At 41.6% G+C, this 21,246-nt stretch overlaps 2 protein-coding genes across 8 annotated transcripts in view; one reads left to right on the top strand and one right to left on the bottom strand.

Annotated features, from left to right (window-relative positions):
• LOC117503796 (NACHT, LRR and PYD domains-containing protein 3-like) overlaps positions 1–8,128 on the top strand; it is a 76,685-nt gene extending 68,557 nt beyond the window's left edge. For 2 of the 4 annotated variants that reach the window (XM_034163053.1, XM_034163054.1), the window contains 4 exons: positions 2,422–2,595; positions 2,811–2,981; positions 6,233–6,279; positions 7,077–8,128. In XM_034163053.1, the coding sequence (XP_034018944.1) occupies positions 2,422–2,595; positions 2,811–2,981; positions 6,233–6,279; positions 7,077–7,621 (937 nt within the window). In that variant the 3' untranslated portion in view covers positions 7,622–8,128. Of the gene's footprint in view, positions 1–2,421; positions 2,670–2,810; positions 2,982–6,232; positions 6,280–7,076 lie in introns of those variants that run through there. The other 2 variants (XM_034163055.1, XM_034163056.1) reach the window with 2 other exon arrangements.
• LOC117503794 (NACHT, LRR and PYD domains-containing protein 3-like) overlaps positions 1–21,246 on the bottom strand; it is a 354,710-nt gene that overhangs the window by 167,912 nt on the left and 165,552 nt on the right. The window lies entirely within an intron of this gene.

The raw sequence follows: 21,246 nt of genomic DNA, 5'->3' as shown, positions 1-21,246 counted from the left end.
TGAGTGAAAAGTGCCTTGCATTTGATGTCTTCGGCCAATGTTTGGGTTGTTGTGTGTGAAAAATAAATGATGTTTCTTTACAGCAGCTGGCAGGGTGCATGAAGGTAAAAGCTCTGGCTCGTTCTTCCATGCACTTTGCCACGTTGTATAATAGAGATAAATGGTCTTCTTTTGATAAACGTGATGGTGTTTGGTGTTGAGTTTTTTTTTATGTATTTATTTTTCGTGTGTTCGTTTTGGGTTTGTGATTGCCTTTGAGTTCACTCAGAAGCTCCTGCGGTGCTTAAACTCAAAACTGACTCATCATTAGCTAACAGTGTAAATAGTCACTACAAAAAAGTAACTTCCGCTCAATTTTTTAGTGGTTTATTGGTTTACCCTGATAAAAGTTAACTTTTCAGTTAATAGATTAGCGTTTGCTGAAGCTAACTTTTTGGTTAGCTGTGCCCACCACTGACCAGCGGTGGAAACACAAACCAAGTCCTTCTGACCCGTACCATGCTGTGCAGTACTGACCTGAACCACTCAGTGGAAACGGGGCTGTCAGCACACTGACTACATCATCATGATCTGACAGCTGCATTAACGTGTTCCACATATCCAACGTATGACAGCATTTTTAATACGGTCAACATACGCTGGCTAAATCATCAAGGTGTGACAGGGCCATTAGGTTCAATTCCCACCAAAGTTCTGGTGGCCTCGTTTATAACACATTGTGTTGGCTTCATGCAAAAAGTATTTATATGAACAGAAGGCAAAAATGACATAAAAAATACTTATACAACCATTTGTACACACACCTGCAAGCAAAATCATGTTTAATAATGAAACACAACTTTGAATTATGCACATGTTGATCTGCCTCATGTCCCGCCCTCGACACACCCACATTCAGCCACAAATGGTCACCTCATGAATATTCAAACAGACATGAAGCCTGAAACATGAACTTACCAAGAAAGAGCAGGACAAGAAACTTTTCTGAAACAGAAATCAAAGTGCTTGTGTACAATCAGATAAAAAAACAAAATACAGTGGTAACACTAGGTGGCGAAAGTGAGCCAACAGTTAGTTTTAAATCCAACTATTCATAAGGCTCATTCAGATTATGCAGGAGGTTTCTTCTGAATTTTGCTGATTTGTGGACAGACTGTAACTTTAAGAAGCTTTAAGAAACTCTAAAAATCTTCACTCAAGATAACAGAATAACTAAATCATTATTTACCATTAGTTGCTGTGAAGTAATCGTGTTGATGTCTTTATTAAGATAAAATCTTAAAATCTAAAATTTGTGGAGCAAAAATGTGGACCGTTTTTTATTATCAGATTGAACTGCTAACAGTGTTAATGTTGAAAACATACAAAATTAAATAACATGAAAATTTCATTCAGTGGAAATACTGGAGTACAGACTTCTCAAATGGTCCACGAGGAGAATGAACTGCACAACAAGCTGTTTTATATCAGATATTTGGAATTAAATGCTCAGAAAGGAGACACAGTCTGACCAGAAAACATAGCAGCCTCTCCCAGCATGGCTCTTAAATCACAATTATTCGAAATGTTATGGAAAACATGTAAAGTGATGAGGTATTTAAAAACAAGAAGAAAAGAAAAAATCACCCCTTTATAGTTGTTGTGGGTAACTGTCTGTGGACACCAAAACTGTTGTTCCAGGCTGCAAGCATGTTTATTTCTGCTCAAAAGTTGGACATTTAAACATGGGCTTCTGTGGAAAGTAACTCCTTTTAAGAGTCAGTCTCAAGTGGCCAATCAAGACAACATTTTCAACGTCCGGGTTTGCTTCATTCCCTGCAGGTTGAGGTTGGGGCTTGGTTCTTGGGTACTGCATTGCAGCTGCACGCTCCTCTAATGTGTCTAATGTGATTAGAACAGGTTAAATACAGAGGATTATTTTCCCTTCAGGGATCAAAAATGTTTATCTGACCTTATTCAATAACATATTACTGTTAACAGATAAATATATCTGATATATAAAAGTCAGGTGTGTGTATATGGGAGTGACCACCTATAATATGTCATATGTATGGACAGAGACCTTTCTTTCTGTCCACGTGTCCAACTATTCAGCAAGCATTAGCTCCTACTGTTAAATCAATGAAAGTATTGATCAGTCATATCAAAGTGCACTGAGAAGGATTAAAGTTGTCTTTAATCTCACTCAGTCTTTAATGCTGTTGATGTCTTTAATCAAAGACAGTTCATGTGTTTTCCGACTAACCAGGCATCGTCCAGGTCTCCTGCTGGTCCAGTTAATAATCATATTTGACTGAATAAAAACACTTTCAGGTTTGACTCAGTGTCCAAAGCTGGTTTATGGATCCTGTCTGAGGTGTAGAACAAACTGGAACCTTTGCATGACAACATAAATGTGTTTCTTGTTGATTTTGTCTTCAGGTTGAGTTGGTGTGATCTGTCAGAGAGAAGCTGTGAAGTTCTGTCTTCAGTTCTCAGCTCTCAGTCCTCCAGTCTGACAGAACTGGACCTGAGTAACAACGATCTGCAGGATTCAGGAGTGAAGCTGCTGTCTGCTGGACTGGAGAGTCCACACTGTCACCTGGAGACTCTCAGGTCAGGACTCATCAATGTGTGCAGCAGCTCCATAAATCAGAGTGAAGCTGCAGCTTTGCTCCCTGTCATGTTGTGTGAGTGTTGATGGATATCAGTGTTTGTAACCACAGTAATGAGCTCATCCTGCAGCAGACATCAGTGTGTCCGTGCTGCTGCAAAGTGGGGACGTCCTGACACTGTCCTCACATTGTGTCTGCTGGTTTGTGTGTCTGCAGGCTGTCAGGCTGTCTGATCACACATGAAGGCTGTGCTTCTCTGGCCTCAGCTCTGACCTCCAACCCCTCCCATCTGAGAGAGCTGGACCTGAGCTACAACCATCCAGGAGACTCAGTCAAGCTGCTGTCTGCTGGACTGGAGGATCCACGCTGGACTCTGGACTCTCTCAGGTATGGAGTCGGTCTGATGGAGGAGCTCCATGTGGAGACATTTAGTCCCACTGGTTCATGTGGACCTGACACACCAAGCTGACCTCAAACACCTCAAACTGACAAACAGCGACTCAGCAAACTCTCTGTGACGACTCATTGTTACTGTTTCACATCAACACATGACACAGATTCCAGCTGATGGTCAGATGACCTCGAACATCACTGGTGAATCTAAGGGCGGGGTTTTAAACCCCCCCCCCCGTCCCAACTGAGCTGCACCAAAACTTAAATGTCTTTGTTACAACTTGCCAGTCAAAAGCTTAGCCCTTAGTGGTCCAGGGTATAATTGGCCGTTTTTGACTACTTTTCATTTTAGCTTCATAATTTACCATAAAACTGTTTACTTTGTCTTGTCTGGTGTCATTTTTTCAGCACAACCTCACCTGTGTTACTTTACAGTTTTTCTTTCATTCTGATGTATTAACACAGTGAACCTAAATTCACACAAAACATAAAATCCTAATTGAGAAAAGTTTAGTTTTTTACTGTGAAAACCACAAATGTTTCACAAACCATTTTTATAACAGAATGCAAATATAAATTGTAAATTTTAAAAATGTACAAAAGTAGCAAACAACAAAGTTATATACAACTATTTACAATAAAATGCAGGAAATGCTTCACGTGTTTTTGTTCAACTATTTACAAAACAATAAGATGACACACAAATTATTTGTGCCACTCAAAAAACAATTCCTGTCCAACACAAGACAGAGTGAACACAGTCTGACCCACAAGAGGAGAGTCACTCCTCCTGTTGACCACCTGGAGGTTAATAAAATTATTGCAATTACCTGCTCCAAATGTCCAAAATACATGTTTGAATTGCCTGAGAAATCAGGAATATGCTGATTTTAATAATTTAATGTTGGATTGTGATGTACCTGGATGACATTCAGATGATTGTGTTCCACACAGCTGACATGGCTCAGCTCAAGGTTGACTGACACACTCCTGACTGATCAGCCAGCTCCTGCTGGAATGTCCCTGTTGCCAGGAAGCCCAGTGTGGTCAGCACCTGTGTGGACACAGACAACCCCTGGCTCCTTGTCGTATTGCGCTCTGGGCCGGCCGCAGTTCTGCACGTAACTCCAGTCTGTCCTTGGTAATCGAAATCAGCTGATGAGCAAATTATCATCATTTCCAAGTAAATCCTTGTGTTCCCTGAATACACGCTCACGTCTGATTGCTCCATTTATAAGATCCTCTAACAACGTTAACACAGTGATTGTTGGTGTCATTTTCCACATCACTTTGCTTTTATGTCCACCCACATAATTGCAAACACGTGGGTGTGTTAATTGCTCATCAGTGTGTCTCTGATGTTCACATCACTCTGATGACTTCTTGTTTTCAGCAGTGGAACAGTAGCTGTAGTAGCTGAACACCAGACAGAATTTTTGTGTGACGCACCGCACATTTCCACAATCATTTCACTTTTGATCCATCTGAACGTTGGCATGGAGACGGACGCCACATTTTTGTGTGTACACACGCTTTGTCCATGAGGCCCCTGCTGTCCTGCATGTTCTCCATGTGGACCTGCTGCAGCCACAGCTGATTGATTAGCTGATTAAATCATTATTTTCACAGCCAGTTTTCTTTGGATCAGATGAACACATGAACATTTTTCTGTGACATCAGCAGTGATTCAACTTAACTCTAAAACAGAGAAGAAATAAAAAAGTAAAGAGAAGAATTTCAGCTGGTTTGTCAGAAGGCACATGGGAGACCGGAGCCCTGATTTGATCTGTTTTCTTGTATTTATATTCTTTGTGTTGCTGAATGATTGATGGAAATGAAGTCAGAGAAGATGTTCATGTGTTCATCCTCTAACTTGTCCTTAGAAAACTGGCTGTAAAAGTGACAATTTTCTATAAATTCTTCAGTCTGTCAATGAAAATGTCCCAACAAATATTTAATGTTTGTATTTGACTGTGAAAACATTTTTGTTTTCTTGTTGTTCAGTTTTGTAAATTTTGTAAAAGATTCTGAGTGAAAATTTATTGATTGATATTGATTTATGAACATATTTTAAATTGTGTGGGGAGCCAATAATTCTGATCAGGACCAGAATCAAACCAACACAAGATAAATCTCCAGTGGATGTTGGATCTTGAACCAGTACTGATCTGGTTTTCTTTGTCTCCTAAATGATAAATGGACATTTTTCAGGATTTGAACGTTTCAGTTTTGTGTTCTTATTGTCGCTGTGAGTTCAGAATCCAAGATTGAATTCTAAACAAGTGCAGTTTGAAACTTTTCCCTCCAGAGTCACAGATCACAAAAAGAAAAGTCAAACATGATGAAACCTGGAAATGAGATTTGAAACATTCCACAAAGATTCTGAGACTTTTGGGACTCAGAGACAAAATGAGCGTCACACCAGCGCAGCTGCGTGTTTAACAAAAAGTAACCAGAAAGACGACAAAATATCAACTCTGAGAAAAAGACACACAGAAGATCTTCTGTTCTTTCACACGTTTCCATGGAGACATGGACTGTGGACTGGACGACCCTGATATCATCTGATCCCAAAGAGAGCAGAAGGTGTTCTGTTTTAATCCCAGAGATCAGAAGAAAATCTGATCTGGTTCGTCTGTGAACTCATGGACGCCGCCATCTTACGAAGGGATCTCTCACCAATACTGCCTGCTGATTGGCTGAAATCAATGTGGACGTCATTCATTCTGCAAAGACTGGAAAAAACAAAACAAAAAAAACCCCACCAAATTACAAATGTGATTTCATAAGAACAGCAGGAAATTCAATTTGCAAACATGAAAAATTAAATCTAGTGTTTAATAAGCTTTGAAACATTTAGTTTTAATTCTGGAGGATTTGCTACGAGCCTCCACAATATGAGGGGACATGTAACGCCTGCAGCTGATTGGCTGAGCACACCTGACTTAATGATCAGTGGGCAGAGCCTGCAGAGTCAGGTGACCTCCAGGAGCAGGGCTGGTGACCCTGATTTAAAGGATTAAATCCACTTGAACAGATTTTCACCAGAATCTTCAAACTTGAAAAAGCCAAAAGTTGTTGTTTCCTGCTGATCAGCACAGTTAGAGGTGATCAATAATCAATGATCCATTTGGAGCGATGAGTGTGTTAGAAGAGAAGAACTAAAGTGTGTGGATGAGATCAATGTCATGTTGATGTTTCCATGATTAAAGCCCATGTGTTGCTCCGCCCCCTCCTCCTTTCAGGGTGGATCCTGGTGGAGTCCGATGGCTGAGACCAGGTCTGAGGAAGTGTAAGTCTGTTTGTACTTTGATCCATCTGTTTCCATAGAAACCACCCTCTGTGACATCACTCATTCAAGTCCTACTGACAGTGAAGCAGAGTTCAACATGAAGGCGCGTCTGATCCACGTGTGTCACGTGCACGACTTCTCCAAATGGACACGTTGAAAATAAATTCAGTGTTTTTACACTTTGATTTATTTGTGGCAGAAACAAAATCAACACTGACGCCGCATGTTGCTTTTTCTTTTTTTAACGAGTTCATATTCAACCACAAAGCTGTGAACAGCACACTGAGAGGCCCCGCCCACTTCCTGTCTGTCTGACCTGACTGTGACTAGCCCCTCCTCTTCTCTCCGTGCACGATCAGAATCAAAATTGATCAGTCGATAACTGATCAGAGAACTGTTGGATCAATAACTCCTGCTGTGTCATGTTGATCAATGAACTGATCAATTGATAACCCCAGCTGTGTCGTGCTTATAGATGATCTGATCGATCAATAACTCTGGCTGTGTCATACTGATCAGTGAATTGATCAATCTGCATCTTCGATTGTGTTGTGTTATTCAGTGAATTAATTGATTGATAACTCCAGTTGTATCGTGTTGATCAATGAACTGATTGATTATTCTAGTTGCTGATTGGTGAACTGAACAATCAGTAACTGAACTGATTGATCATTAATTGATTGATAACTCCGGTTGTGTCGTGTTGGTCAATGAACTGATCGATTGATAAGTCCGGCTGTGTTGTGTTGATCAATGAACTGATTGATTGATACCTGTGTTGTGTTTTGTTCCATCAGATTTCTGTGAACTCTCTCTGGATCCAAACTCAGCGAACAGAAAACTCAAACTGTCCAACAACAACACAAAGGTGGAACATGTGGACGAGGATCAATCATATCCTGATCATCCAGACAGATTTGACCTTTGCCCTCAGGTCCTGAGTACAACTGGTCTGACTGGTCGCTGTTACTGGGAGGTCGAGTGGAGACGAAACGTTTTTATATCAGTGACTTACAGAAGAATCAGAAGGAAAGGAGACAGTTTGGACTGTTGGTTTGGACGTAATGATCAGTCCTGGAGTCTGATGTGCTCTGATGGTTTTTGTTACTCTGTCTGTCACAATAACAGACAAACAGTCCTTCCTCTCTCCCCTTCGTCCTCTCACAGAGTCTCAGTGTTTGTGGACTGTCCTGCTGGCACTCTGTCCTTCTATGACGTCTCCTCTGACTCTCTGATCCACATCCACACCTTCTGCTGCACGTTCACTGAACCTCTGTGTGCTGGGTTCAGGTTCAGGTTCTGGTCTGGTTCTGGTTCTTCAGTGTCTCTGTGTGGACTGTAGGACAGAGAGTCTCCTCCTGTGGACACAAACACTCGATCACACACGTTTGGACAGTAAATGTCCAGCTGGTTTGATTTTGACGTCTCAGTTGTTGTAAATTCAGCCTGTAAACAAACATGATTTTCACGATTGACAGTTTGTTTGTTTGTTCAAAGAAACAAACAATAAACAGAGTCCACTTATTGTTGTCTCTGGGACAGTCTGTTCATGATTGACAGCTTGAAATCTGTCTCTCCTGATTGTCTTTTTCTGATCAAAGCAGTTTGATGTGTTGATTGTCTGTCTGTCTGTCTGTCTGTCTGATCACAAATCATTTGGGCGTCTTCATTGTGGCTCCGCCCACTTGCAGCCATCAGACAGGTGGATCTATGTCCAAGTAAAACAGCTTGTTGTTTTGTTTTTTTATTCCTAAATCTATCATTAAACTGTAAAAATGTTCAAACTCATAAAATGTGTTTTTGTCCATTTGAGCCTTGAGGAGGAATAAAGTAATTTTTCACAGTCTGAGTTTGTGTTTTGTTCTAAATCTGGTGAGTTTGTCAAAGTGTGAACCAGGAGCTGAATATTATTACACCTCTAATGTTCACACGTCATCTGACACACACAAGACAAACAGGACAACAGACACAAAGCCGTCACATTGTCACAGGGGGCGGAGCCTATCGAAGCAGTCATAGGGTGGTAGGCGGGGTTCACCCTGGACAGGACGCCAGTCTGTCACAATTATTGTCACATTTTCTTTACTTCAACAAAAAGTCTGAATATTTTCCTCTGAATGGAAATTGGTTAAAATCCCTGAGTTATTTGTGGCTCTGTGGCGCCACCTGGAGGACTATTCAGAGTGATTGATATTGATTTATGAACCTAAAGAGACACACAAAGTGTCCTCTACTGGTGGTTGGCTCTCACTGCGGTATTGTATCACTTCCTGTTCCGGAGCACAGCTGTGTTTTTCTGTATCTGTTAGCTGTTTAATCTGCGCAGTTAGATTGATCTAGTTACCTAGACAACGATTTGTTTCACAGTGTAATCTTCACGTGCCTTAACTAAAGCACTCCCTCTGCTGAATCACCTCTAAATTATTTACACATTATTCACTTTGCGTGTTTTTAGGAATCCGCTAGCTTAGCGCAGCTACTAGCTCTTAGCCGATTTAGCATGGCGGCTTCTCCTGTCTCTCCCGCACTTTTCTGCTCTGGGTGTGAAATGTTTAGTTATTCCTCGGCCTCCTTTAGCAGTAATGGTACTTGTAATAAGTGTAGCTTATTCGTAGCATTGGAGGCCAGGCTGGGCGAATTGGAGACTCGGCTCTGCACCTTGGAAAATCCTACAGCTAGCCAGGCCCCTGTAGTTGGAGTGGACCAAGGTAGCTTAGCTGCTGTTAGTTCCCTCCCAGCAGATCCCGAGCAGCCGGGAAAGCAGGCCGACTGGGTGACTGTGAGGAGGAAGCGTAGTCCTAAACAGAAGCCCCGTGTACAACGCCAACCCGTTCACATTTCTCACCGTTTTTCCCCACTTGGCGACACACCCGCCGAGGATCAAACTCTGGTTATTGGCAACTCTGTTTTGAGAAATGTGAAGTTAGCGACACCAGCAACCATAGTCAATTGTCTTCCGGGGGCCAGAGCAGGCGACACTGAAGGAAATTTGAAACTGCTGGCTAAGGCTAAGCGTAAATTTGGTAAGATTGTAATTCACGTCGGCAGTAATGACACCCGGTTACGCCAATCGGAGGTTACTAAAATTAATATTGAATCGGTGTGTAACTTTGCAAAAACAATGTCGGACTCTGTAGTTTTCTCAGGGCCCCTCCCCAATCGGACCGGGAGTGACATGTTTAGCCGAATGTTCTCCTTGAATTGATGGCTGTCTCAGTGGTGTCCAAAAAATGAGGTGGGCTTCAGAGATAATTGGCAAAGCTTCTGGGGAAAACCTGGTCTTGTTAGGAGAGACGGCATCCATCCCACTTTGGATGGAGCAGCTCTCATTTCTAGAAATCTGGCCAATTTTCTTAAATCCTCCAAACCGAGACTATCCAGGGTTGGGACCAGGAAGCAGAGTTGTAGTCTTACACACCTCTCTGCAGCTTCTCTCCCCCTGCCATCCCCTCATTACCCCATCCCCGTAGAGACGGTGCCTGCTCCCAGACCACCAATAACCAGTAAAAATCTATTTAAGCATAAAAATTCAAAAAGAAAAAATAATATAGCACCTTCAACTGCACCACAGACTAAAACAGTTAAATGTGTCCTATTAAACATTAGATCTCTCTCTTCTAAGTCCCTGTTAGTAAATGATATAATAATTGATCAACATATTGATTTATTCTGCCTTACAGAAACCTGGTTACAGCAGGATGAATATGTTAGTTTAAAGGAGTCAACACCCCCGAGTCACACTAACTGCCAGAATGCTCGTAGCACGGGTCGAGGCGGAGGATTAGCAGCAATCCTCCACTCCAGCTTATTAATTAATCAAAAGCAAAGACAGAGCTTTAATTCATTTGAAAGCTTGTCAGTCTTGTCCATCCAAATTGGAAGTCCCAAAAAACAGTTTTATTTGTTGTTATCTATCGTCCTCCTGGTCGTTACTGTGAGTTTCTCTGTGAATTTGCGGACCTTTTGTCTGACTTAGTGCTTAGCTCAGACAAGATACTTATAGCGGGCGATTTTAACATCCACACAGATGCTGAGAATGACAGCCTCAACACTGCATTTAATCTATTGTTAGACTCGATTGGCTTTGCTCAAAATGTAAATGAGTCCACCCACCACTTTAATCATACCTTAGATCTTGTTGTGACTTATGGTATGGAAATTGAAGACTTAACAGTATTCCCTGAAAACCCCCTTCTGTCTGATCATTTCTTAATAACATTTACATTTACTCTGATGGACTACCCAGCAGTGGGGAATACGAGGTCTGTCCGTAAAGTATCGTACCTTTTTATTTTTTTCAAAAACTATATGGATTTGATTCATATGTTTTCACGTCAGACATGCTTGAACCCTCGTGCGCATGTGTGAGTTTTTCCACGCCTGTCGGTGACGTCATTCGCCTGTGAGCACGCCTTGTGGAAGGAGTGGTCCCGCCCCCTCGTCGGATTTTCATTGTCTGGAAATGGCGGAATGAAAAGGACTTTTTTTTCCATCAGAATTTTTTCAGAAGCTGTTAGAGACTGGCACCTGGAAACCATTCGAAAAATTTATCTGGCTTTCAGTGAAAATTTTACGGGCTTCACAGAGAATAAGGACTTTAACTACAGGTTTAAGGACCCCTTTAAAGGACGGTCGGTGCGCCGCGCTGCGAGCTGCGACGATGCGGCACAAACCACTGGATCATTTCTAAGCTGATGGCTCTGTGGATACGAGACCGTCGTGTGCTCTTTCTCTGGTTATCACAAGACCTGGACAGCAGCCATTTTCCGGCAGATTTCACTTTTAACAAGAGATTTTGTCATGGAAAGCCGCGCGGAGGCTTCGCGCGTCACGACCGATTCGCTGATGAAGCGAGACAAAGGAACACCTCCGTTTCGGCGTGTTAGAGGACAAGTTGGGACATGTCCAGCTCTCCACAAGTTCTTTTATACTCACTCGACTGGTAAGCACTGAAAGCCGAGATAGACATGTCCCAACTTGTTTTGTCTTTATTTAGTACAGTTGCATAGAGGACACAGATTGTGTCACCTAGCATCTGTCAGCCTGCTACAAAATGTATCCCCTATCTTTATAGCTGGTATTACACCCTACCCTCAGTTTTTTCAACTTCATATATACCTGAGCTCATACCCGATTACTACAGTAAATTTGAGGAAGTTTTGTCTTGATTTACTATAATTGCATAGGGGACACAGATTGTGGCTTCTAGCATCCGACAGCCTGCTACAAAATGTATTCCCTATCTTTATAGCTGGTATTACACCCTACCATCAGTTATTTCAAATTCATTTTTACCTTAGCTCATACCCGATTACTACAGTAAATTTGCAGAGGTTTTGTCTTTATTTACTACAGTTGCATAGGGGACACATATTGTGGCTGCTAGAATCTGTCAGCCTGCTACAAAATGTATTCCCTATCTTTATACCTGGTATTACACCCTACCATCAGTTATTTCAAATTCATTTTTACCTTAGCTCATACCCAATTACAACAGTTAATTTGCAGATGTTTTGTCTTTCTTTAATACAGTTGCATAGGGGACACAGGCTGTGTCACCTAGCATCTGACAGCCTGCTACAAAATGTCTCCCCTATCTTTATAGTTGGTATTACACCCTACCCTCAGTTTTTTCAACTTCATATATACCTGAGTTCATACCCGATTACTACAGTAAATTTGAGGAAGTTTTGTCTTTATTTACTACAGTTGCATAGTGGACACAGATTGTGGCAGCTAGCATCTGTTAGCCTGCCACAAAATGTATCCCCTATCTTTATAGCTGGTATTACACCTTACCCTCTGTTTTTTTCAACTTCATATATACCTGAGCTCATACCCAATTACTACAGTAAATTTTAGGAAGTTTTGTGTTGTTTTACTATAATTGCATAGGGGACACAGATTGTGGGAGCTAGCATCTGTTAGCCTGCCACAAAATGTATCCCCTATCTTTATAGCTGGTATTACACCCTACCATCAGTTATTTCAAAGTCATTTTTACCTTAGCTCATACCCAATTACTACAGTAAATTTGAGGAAGTTTTAACTTTATTTACTACAGTTGCATAGGGGACACAGATTGTGTCACCTAGCATCTGTCAGCCTGCTACAAAATGTCTCCCCTATCTTTATAGCTGGTATTACACCCTACCATCAGTTTTTTTTTTCAAATTCATATATACCTGAACTCATACCCAATTACTACAGTAAATTTGAGGAAGTTTTGTCTTTATTTACTACAGTCGCATAGGGGCCACAGATTGTGGCAGCTAGCATCTGTCAGCCTACCAAAAAATGTGACCCCTATCTTTATACCTGGTATTACACCCTACCATCAGTTATTTCAAATTCATTTTTACCTTAGCTCATACCCGATTACCACAGTAAATTTGCAGACGTTTTGTCTTTATTTACTACAGTTGCATAGGGGACACAGATTGTGGCAGCTAGCATCTGTCAGCCTACCAAAAAATGTGACCCCTATCTTTATAACTGGTATTACACCCTACCATCAGTTATTTCAAATTCATTTTTACCTTAGCTCATACCCGATTACCACAGTAAATTTGCAGACGTTTTGTCTTTATTTACTACAGTTGCATAGGGGACACAGATTGTGGCAGTTAGCATCTGTCAGCCTACCAAAAAATGTGACCCCTATCTTTATAACTGGTATTACACCCTACCCTCAGTTTTTTTTAAATTCATATATACCTGAACTCATACCTGATTACTACAGTAAATTTGAGGAGGTTTTGTCTTTATTTACTACAGTTGCATAGCGGACACAGATTGTGGCAGCTAGCATCTGTTAGCCTGCCACAAAATATATCCCCTAACTTTATAGCTGGTATTACACCCTACCATCAGCTATTTCAAATTCATTTTTACCTTAGCTCATACCCAGTTACTACAGTAAATTTGAGGAAGTTTTGTCTTTATTTACTACAGTCGCATTTAGCTGGTAGGGGGCGCCACTGCTCCTCATCACCATCCTGATGATTACTGGTCAAATAATTTGGAGCACAATATCACAATAAAATTTTGATTGAAACACATGTTTTGCATTCTCCAGAAAGTATTATGTTAAGATGGAATTTAATGAAGAAAAAAAATTGCAAAATATGTTGCACATTTTAATACTTCCACTAATCAGTCATTTTGATCGCAAAAAAAAAAAAAAAAAATCACACAAATCAAATCAATTTTATTTATATAGCGCCAAATCACAACAAACAGTTGCCCCAAGGCGCTTTATATTGTAAGGCAAAAGCCATACAATAATTACGGAAAAACCCCAATGGTCAAAACGACCCCCTGTGAGCAAGCACTTGGCGACAGTGGGAAGGAAAAACTCCCTTTTAACAGGAAGAAACCTCCAGCAGAACCAGGCTCAGGGAGGGGCAGTCTTCTGCTGGGACTGGTTGGGGCTGAGGGAGAGAATCAGGAAAAAGACATGCTGTGGAGGGGAGCAGAGATCAATCACTAATGATTAAATGCAGAGTGGTGCATACAGAGCAAAAAGAGAAAGAAACAGTGCATCATGGGAAGCGCTCTATTGCGGTGATATGGTACTATGAGGTCCCTAAGATAAGATGGGACCTGATTATTCAAAACCTTATAAGTAAGAAGAAGAATATTAAATTCTATTCTAGAATTAACAGAAACCCATATTGGCCTCTCTTCATTGGCTGAGATATGCTCTCTCCTTCTAGTCCCCATCAGTACTCTAGTTGCAGCATTTCGAATTAACTGAAGGCTTTTCAAGATTTTGCTTTGTTCAAAAACAAAGCGAAATCCTGGAGGGACTAATTAATATCATTTAAAAACTAAGTTTCTGTTGAAAACAGTCTAATATCTCATTAATGTACAAATACACCATGATTTTTTTTTTTAAAGTGCATGAAATTTGACTTGAACTGTTGCTCAGGACATTTTCCATGTAGAAGGCAGTGATTTGATAGCACAGTGTGGCAGAACGTTCTTTCCATAATATGTGAGTCACAGGTTTAAAACTCAAAGTTTTGATTTTCCACATTGTCACCAAACATGGAATATTATCACTCTAAGTAAAGAAGATCATCAGTCTTGAGTAGATGTTATTTAATGATCACTAGCGTTCTGTTTTTATTGTTTTCTGTGCTGAGTTTGACTGATGATTTGTCTCCAGGATTTGTGGAATCTCCAGGAGCCAACGCTGGGACCCTTCATCAAGCAGCAGCTTCCCCCAAAGGGAGAGGAGATCAGGTCAAGGTCAAGCATCTTTTGACCCCCAATGAGGTAATATTTATGTATTAAGACCAAGGTTTAAAAGTACTTACAGAAAAGGATTTTCAAACTAAAATAACTTAGATTTTAAATAGAATGTGCATTCAGAAAGAGCAGACCTCTGGTGTGTAATGTGGTCACCTGTTATGAACTTCAGAATCTGATCAGAGGCTTTTTAAACTTCTGTAAGCCGTGATATTTTTGTTGAGGTGTGACCTGTTAATCAGATGTTTGTCACTCCCAAACGGGGATGTTTGTATTTTTTTATTTTTTCAAATGTACAGTTGCTGTTCTTCTGGATTTATCGTTGGACTGGAACTGGTACTGTTTCTGATGTACTTACTGAGGCGGTGGGTAAGGTCAGACCAAGCAGTGAGCTTCGATGGTCTCAGATGAATCCTGACTGGAAGAATAACATTTTACACGTCCTTGACTGGATACTTGAGGTCGGCTCCAAACACAAGCAAGTTCCCCTTCAACTCCAGATTAAAATGTCACATTTGTTTACAGTCTGATACAAAAACAGTTTGTTCTCTATAGATAGTTTTGGTCTCCATGACAACTGTACAGCGGGGGGTGAATTTTTGTCTAACTTCTTACTTTTAGACATTTTAAGCCATTGGGGGAGCGGTTGCTTTGATTGACAGCGGCTGAGCTGACTGTGTCCTCTGTAACTCATTGTCTGCTCGATGTGGCTGATAGAGGTGGGCGGATCGATCCTAATATTGATACAAATGCTGGTAATGATAATGAAAGATCCTCGTATAAAAAGATCGATACTCAAGCTTTTTTCTCTCCTGCACACAGATTCATCAATCTCTCCTCTCTGTCTGTAAGAGCAGCGCTGTGTCACACAACACGGAGCAGCGCAATGTTTATATAATATGCAATGTTTATATAATTAAGCGCACGGTGTCTCAAGGTCGGCATCCAGGCAAATTAACCTTGAGGGGCGGAGTTTCTTGGTGAAAACATTGCCAAACTCAATAAAAATACATGTTATTTGGTCACCTTTCACATGGGTCAGACTTGTCAATAAAGTCGATTTAATGTCCAACAGTTCATTGTAGGTCAGCTTGGTGTATAAATCTCATCGTTCCAGGCAGTGATAGTTGTCATCTGGCCGTTAGAAACAAGTTAGACAATAAAAAAAAGAGCTGATTTCAGTAAAACAGCACACAGCCTGAGCGTGATTTCACCGAGGGGTCAGTCATGGAAATTTGAATTCTCGCCTTCCGATTGGTTACTTTGCCGAAGTGACCTAGTGCCGACCTTGAGAATAAGTGAGAGTTTGCTTTGGGAAAAGTAACAATGCTGATATTTCTTCTTTAATAAAAGTAGCAAAAAAAGGTGTGTGGCACGTGGTGCTGTCCGTGGTGCTGAAAGCTGTCACTCACAGAGAGACAACAAAGGCTCAAACAACTCATTTCACACAGTTATTAACATAAAACAGTTTGTGTTTGAGGCACTGTACATTTCTGATGCAATCAGTAAACTTTTTGTCTCTATTTGACCCACCAGAACAGCACACTGCCTCCGAATTTACCTCTTTATGAATTCAAAGTAAACTAAAAGTCCCAAAACAAACAAAAAATGCATAATCTGATAGCAGGTGGTGGTAAAATCACAAGTCAGAATTTCAATACATCCACTTGGGAAATGATTCACGATATTAATACCAACATTTTGGCATCAAAATTAATCCTACATCTTGAAAATAACCCCCGACCCCTTGAATGTAACAAAGTATGGTCAATTATCTGGCTATTCTGCTATGTGTAAAGTTTGTCCATGCTCTTCAAAAACTTTATAAACACAGTTCTTTCACAAAGGTTTTATTTCAGTCACACTGTGTGAATAACAGGAGGAGGCCATGCTCTTCAAAAACTTTAAAAATATAAACCATTGTCAAAGGCTAATCAAGTTCAGTTTTAATTGTCTTTTTACAACAATAACGCAACAGTCTGCAAAGTCTCTTTTTAATAAACACACACACACAAAAGTGTACTGTGCACCCAAAGTGGGGAATAAAGCCACCAGAAAGGTCAGTGTGCAGGCCACGTCTCTCCCTCCTCACCCTCCACCTCTATCTCACAACACAAACATAAAAATGTGAATGACAAATCTCCAAATTTTAATTTGACAAATTCAGACAGATCCAAACATTACACATTTTGCATAATAATGAAGCCAATTCTGGTGCCATGAAGTGAATTAAACGCATGTTCTACCTTCAGAAGAGTTGCAGTGGTGAGTGTTGTTACTGAACCTCCTGAGAACAGTGTCCTTCCACTCAGTTGTGGACTTTCTTGTTAAGTTCCTCTCAAACGCCAGCTGCACCAACTGGGCCTTTCTCTTGTGGAGCGTTACTCGTCTGTGGTCCAAAAAATGTTCCTCAGAGTGGAGAATGAGTTCTCACACGTGTTTGCTTATGAAATCTCCGCTCTTTCTCCGATGCATTTTTCCTGTTACAGAAACCCACACTCACGAAAGCATCCGCTGTATGAGACAGACTGCTGTGGACGATAAACTGCCGGCAACAAAAACAAAATACTGCATTGGCTTCAACGCTGTACTCCAGCCAGTCTCTGTTGTGATACCAAGCAGTGACAAATGAAGGCTTCCTTCTTCTGAAAATGCTGGCAGGTTACTGCTGCTGCTGTAAAACAATTTGGTTGGGCTGGTCAGACCCGAGGTCATCTATTGGTGTTTTTCTGCAGGTAGTACTTTGGCAAACAGGTGCATCCCAGCTGTTAACACAGGGAGGCTCTGATTGATGTTCCTCAGAGGGGTCGGGAATGGGTGCATTTGCTCCCTCTTCAGTAGATAGAGCTGGGGGAGGCCTAGAAGGTGCAGCACCATGTAGCCACTTCCTTATGTCCATTTTCTGACTGCTCGAAATGCTATTTTAATGTGATTGTAGTTTTCGTGGTGCACACTGACTGCACTTTTTTTGAAGTCGTCCTGGCTGTTGAGATGGCAGAACTGATCTTGGATGAACTGGACCACAAGCCAGATGCTGCTAAATATTACTTTGGCATGAAGGTGGTCCTCAGATACATCTCTAGAGACTCAAAGTGCTTCTATGTGTATGTACACAATCACATACGATAGACAACCTCTCCTGAGCAGTGACATTACGTGTCATCGGAACAGAACCCAGCTGACGTAGCCACCAGGTCAGTTGCTGCATCGCAGTTGATGGACACGATGTGTTTCAAGGGACTTGACTTCTTCCACAAGCCCCCAACACCAGACACATGAGAGCACTTTGATTTGGTGGACCCTGAAGTGGATGTGGAAGTCAGACCACAAGTGACTGTTCCAGCTACTCACATTGAGGCCAAGACACTCACTTCTGAAAGATTCCAACATTTTTCCACTTGGAACTCCTTTCTGAGAGCCATCTCCTTCCTGATACATTAGGTGTGTTCTCACAAGTCAGGCTCCATCACAGACACGTCACGTCACACATGTACAGGCTGGCATCAGTGTCATGTGCCTCACACTCCTGAAGAACTCGCAGCAGCCAGGAGACTTGTACTGCAGGCTATTCAAAGAGACTCGTTTCCAGATGAATATGCTGCACTTCAAAAAAGAGAGAAATCCCGAATTCAAGTCCCCTCCTAACCTTTGACCCCTACATCAGTGATGGTCTCCTTTGGGTCGGCAGGCGTCTCAGACATTCCTCCAAGGAATCAGAGGTAAAACACCCCATCATCCCATCATTGGACTCGTGCAGCTGCAGCTGAAAGCAAAAGGTGGGCTATTCTGTTCACATGTATGTGCACCAGGGGTGTACACACTGAAGTCATTGAGTCTGTGGACACAGCAAGCTGTATAAAAGCACCGAGGAAATTCTTTGCAGTCAGAGGTCCAGAAAAACAGCTCAGGTCAGACAGAGGGACCAACTTCATTGCTGCCACTGCAGAACTTGGTATGAGGCCTTCTGATGAGAAGCAGAACAGCATCCTGAGGTATCTTCACGGCAACGGCTGCACATGGGAGTTCAACCCCCCACACTCATCCCACATGGGAGGTGTGTGGGAACAGATGATTGGGGTGACACACAGAATATTGGACTCTCATCTCACACTTGAGGTTCTGTGCAGGCTGATGGTGGAGGTATTGACGATAATCAATGTGAGGCCGCTGTTACAGTTGAATTCTTGGTATTTCACCACTTAATGAGAAATTAAAGGAACAAGATGCTTATTTCCTGGTTCAAGGGAAATAACCTGAGTTTGTCTTGCTGTTTAACTGTGCTAACGTGTGTTAAGTTACATAACGCACAGGGAGAACAGTATAACTTTATTTCCTTGATTAAAAGCCCGGCCGTTTATTTTTTCACACCGTGCTCAGACCCTAAACGAGGCAGGTCTTTATTCAAGGCTGGCTGTTATTAACAGAATGCTGCTTGTTACCTGCACTGTAACATGGTGTTAAGTTCCACACATATCCCTGGGTGTGATGAACCAAACTGCTTTAGATCAGAGCCCTCTGCCTGGCTGTGAACCCTCTCCACAGCCTGACGTTCACCTCCCAAACGACAGAGACCGCAAGGGCTGTAATAGGTCACTTTTCCAGTTTCACTCCTTCCTCTCCCATCATTCAGTTGAACTTTGACCACAGTGAGTTTGACGTCAAGAGGCGGTGTGTGTTCCTCACAGAATTAAGAAAACTCATTTCCACACAGGTATTTACTCACCAGTTAGGTAACGGGTCTTTTTTCTCTCATTTGAGAAGGAAAGCTGTGAGGTACCCAGACCACAAGTGACTGTGATGCATGTGAATGAGTGACCCCCCCACCACCACCACAGCAACCCTGAACCCAGCTGTCATCAGTGTGTAGCAACAAAAGACCTGGCATTGTTGTTCTAATGCTTTCAGACTGTGAATGGAGTCAAAGTGAACTTGTGTGTGTTGAGCCATTTGATCATCTCGGCTGTCACAGACCTGCAGATGTTACACTGATGCTCTCCTTCTGCTCTTCTTCTCACCAGGCTGCACCAGATGCCGGCTGAGCTGCTTCACTTTCCAGTTCAGACGCTCAGGGTCCACCTCATGGACTTCAAACCCCCCACTGTCAGACCACAGGAGGACGTGCTGCACTACAGTCAGAATTGAGATTCAGTGTAGTAGGAAATTATGAACTCCTAAGTATGCATGAACAAGAGTTGTCATACTCAACACAACTTTCTTTTTTTATTTTGATATCAAACTGTGATTGTTTTCAATTATTTATTTATTTTTTACTACCTAATGTTCTTAGCATTTTTTCCCACACAAAGTTAAACAATGTTCATTAAGGTGTGTGTGTGTGTGTGTGTGTGCATGTGTGTGTGACTGTGTGAGAGGGAGAGAGACAGAGGTTGATCTATTGAATAGTCATATGCTGTTTTTCAGGTCTTCATTTACTTTAATGAAGACCAGTTGTTCAATTCAATCAATTTTTTTATATAGCGCCAAATCACAACAAACAGTTGCCCCAAGGCGCTTTATATTGTAAGGCAAAGGCCATACAATAATTATGTAAAACCCCAACGGTCAAAACGACCCCCTGTGAGCAAGCACTTGGCTACAGTGGGAAGGAAAAACTCCCTTTTAACAGGAAGAAACCTCCAGCAGAACCAGGCTCAGGGAGGGGCAGTCTTCTGCTGGGACTGGTTGGGGCTGAGGGAGAGAACCAGGAAAAAGACATGCTGTGGAGGGGAGCAGAGATCAATCACTAATGATTAAATGCAGAGTGGTGCATACAGAGCAAAAGAGAAAGAAACAGTGCATCATGGGAACCCCCCAGCAGTCTACGTCTATAGCAGCATAACTAAGGGATGGTTCAGGGTCACCTGATCCAGCCCTAACTATAAGCTTTAGCAAAAAGGAAAGTTTTAAGCCTAATCTTAAAAGTAGAGATGGTGTCTGTCTCCCTGATCTGAATTGGGAGCTGGTTCCACAGGAGAGGAGCCTGAAAGCTGAAGGCTCTGCCTCCCATTCTACTCTTACAAACCCTAGGAACTACAAGTAAGCCTGCAGTCTGAGAGCGAAGCGCTCTATTGGGGTGATATGGTACTACGAGGTCCCTAAGATAAGATGGGACCTGATTATTCAAAACCTTATAAGTAAGAAGAAGAATTTTAAATTCTATTCTAGAGTTAACAGGAAGCCAATGAAGAGAGGCCAATATGGGTGAGATATGCTCTCTCCTTCTAGTCACCGTTAGTACTCTAGCTGCAGCATTTTGAATTAACTGAAGGCTTTTTAGGGAACTTTTAGGACAACCTGATAATAATGAATTACAATAGTCCAGCCTAGAGGAAATAAATGCATGAATTAGTTTTTCAGCATCACTCTGAGACAAGACCTTTCTAATTTTAGAGATATTGCATAAATGCAAAAAAGCAGTCCTACATATTTGTTTAATATGCACTTTGAATGACATATCCTGATCAAAAATGACTCCAAGATTTCTCACAGTATTACTAGAGGTCAGGGTAATGCCATCCAGAGTAAGGATCTGATTAGACATCATGTTTCTAAGATTTGTGGGGCCAAGTACAATAACTTCAGTTTTATCTGAGTTTAAAAGCAGGAAATTAGAGGTCATCCATGTCTTTATGTCTGTAAGACAATCCTGCAGTTTAGCTAATTGGTATGTGTCCTCTGGCTTCATGGATAGATAAAGCTGGGTATCATCTG

This window comes from Thalassophryne amazonica, chromosome 22 (genome assembly GCF_902500255.1).
Source record: "Thalassophryne amazonica chromosome 22, fThaAma1.1, whole genome shotgun sequence".
NCBI lineage: Eukaryota > Metazoa > Chordata > Actinopteri > Batrachoidiformes > Batrachoididae > Thalassophryne > Thalassophryne amazonica.
The sequence above is the reverse complement of the archived record's forward strand: the minus strand, read 5'-3'. Positions and strand labels throughout refer to the sequence as shown.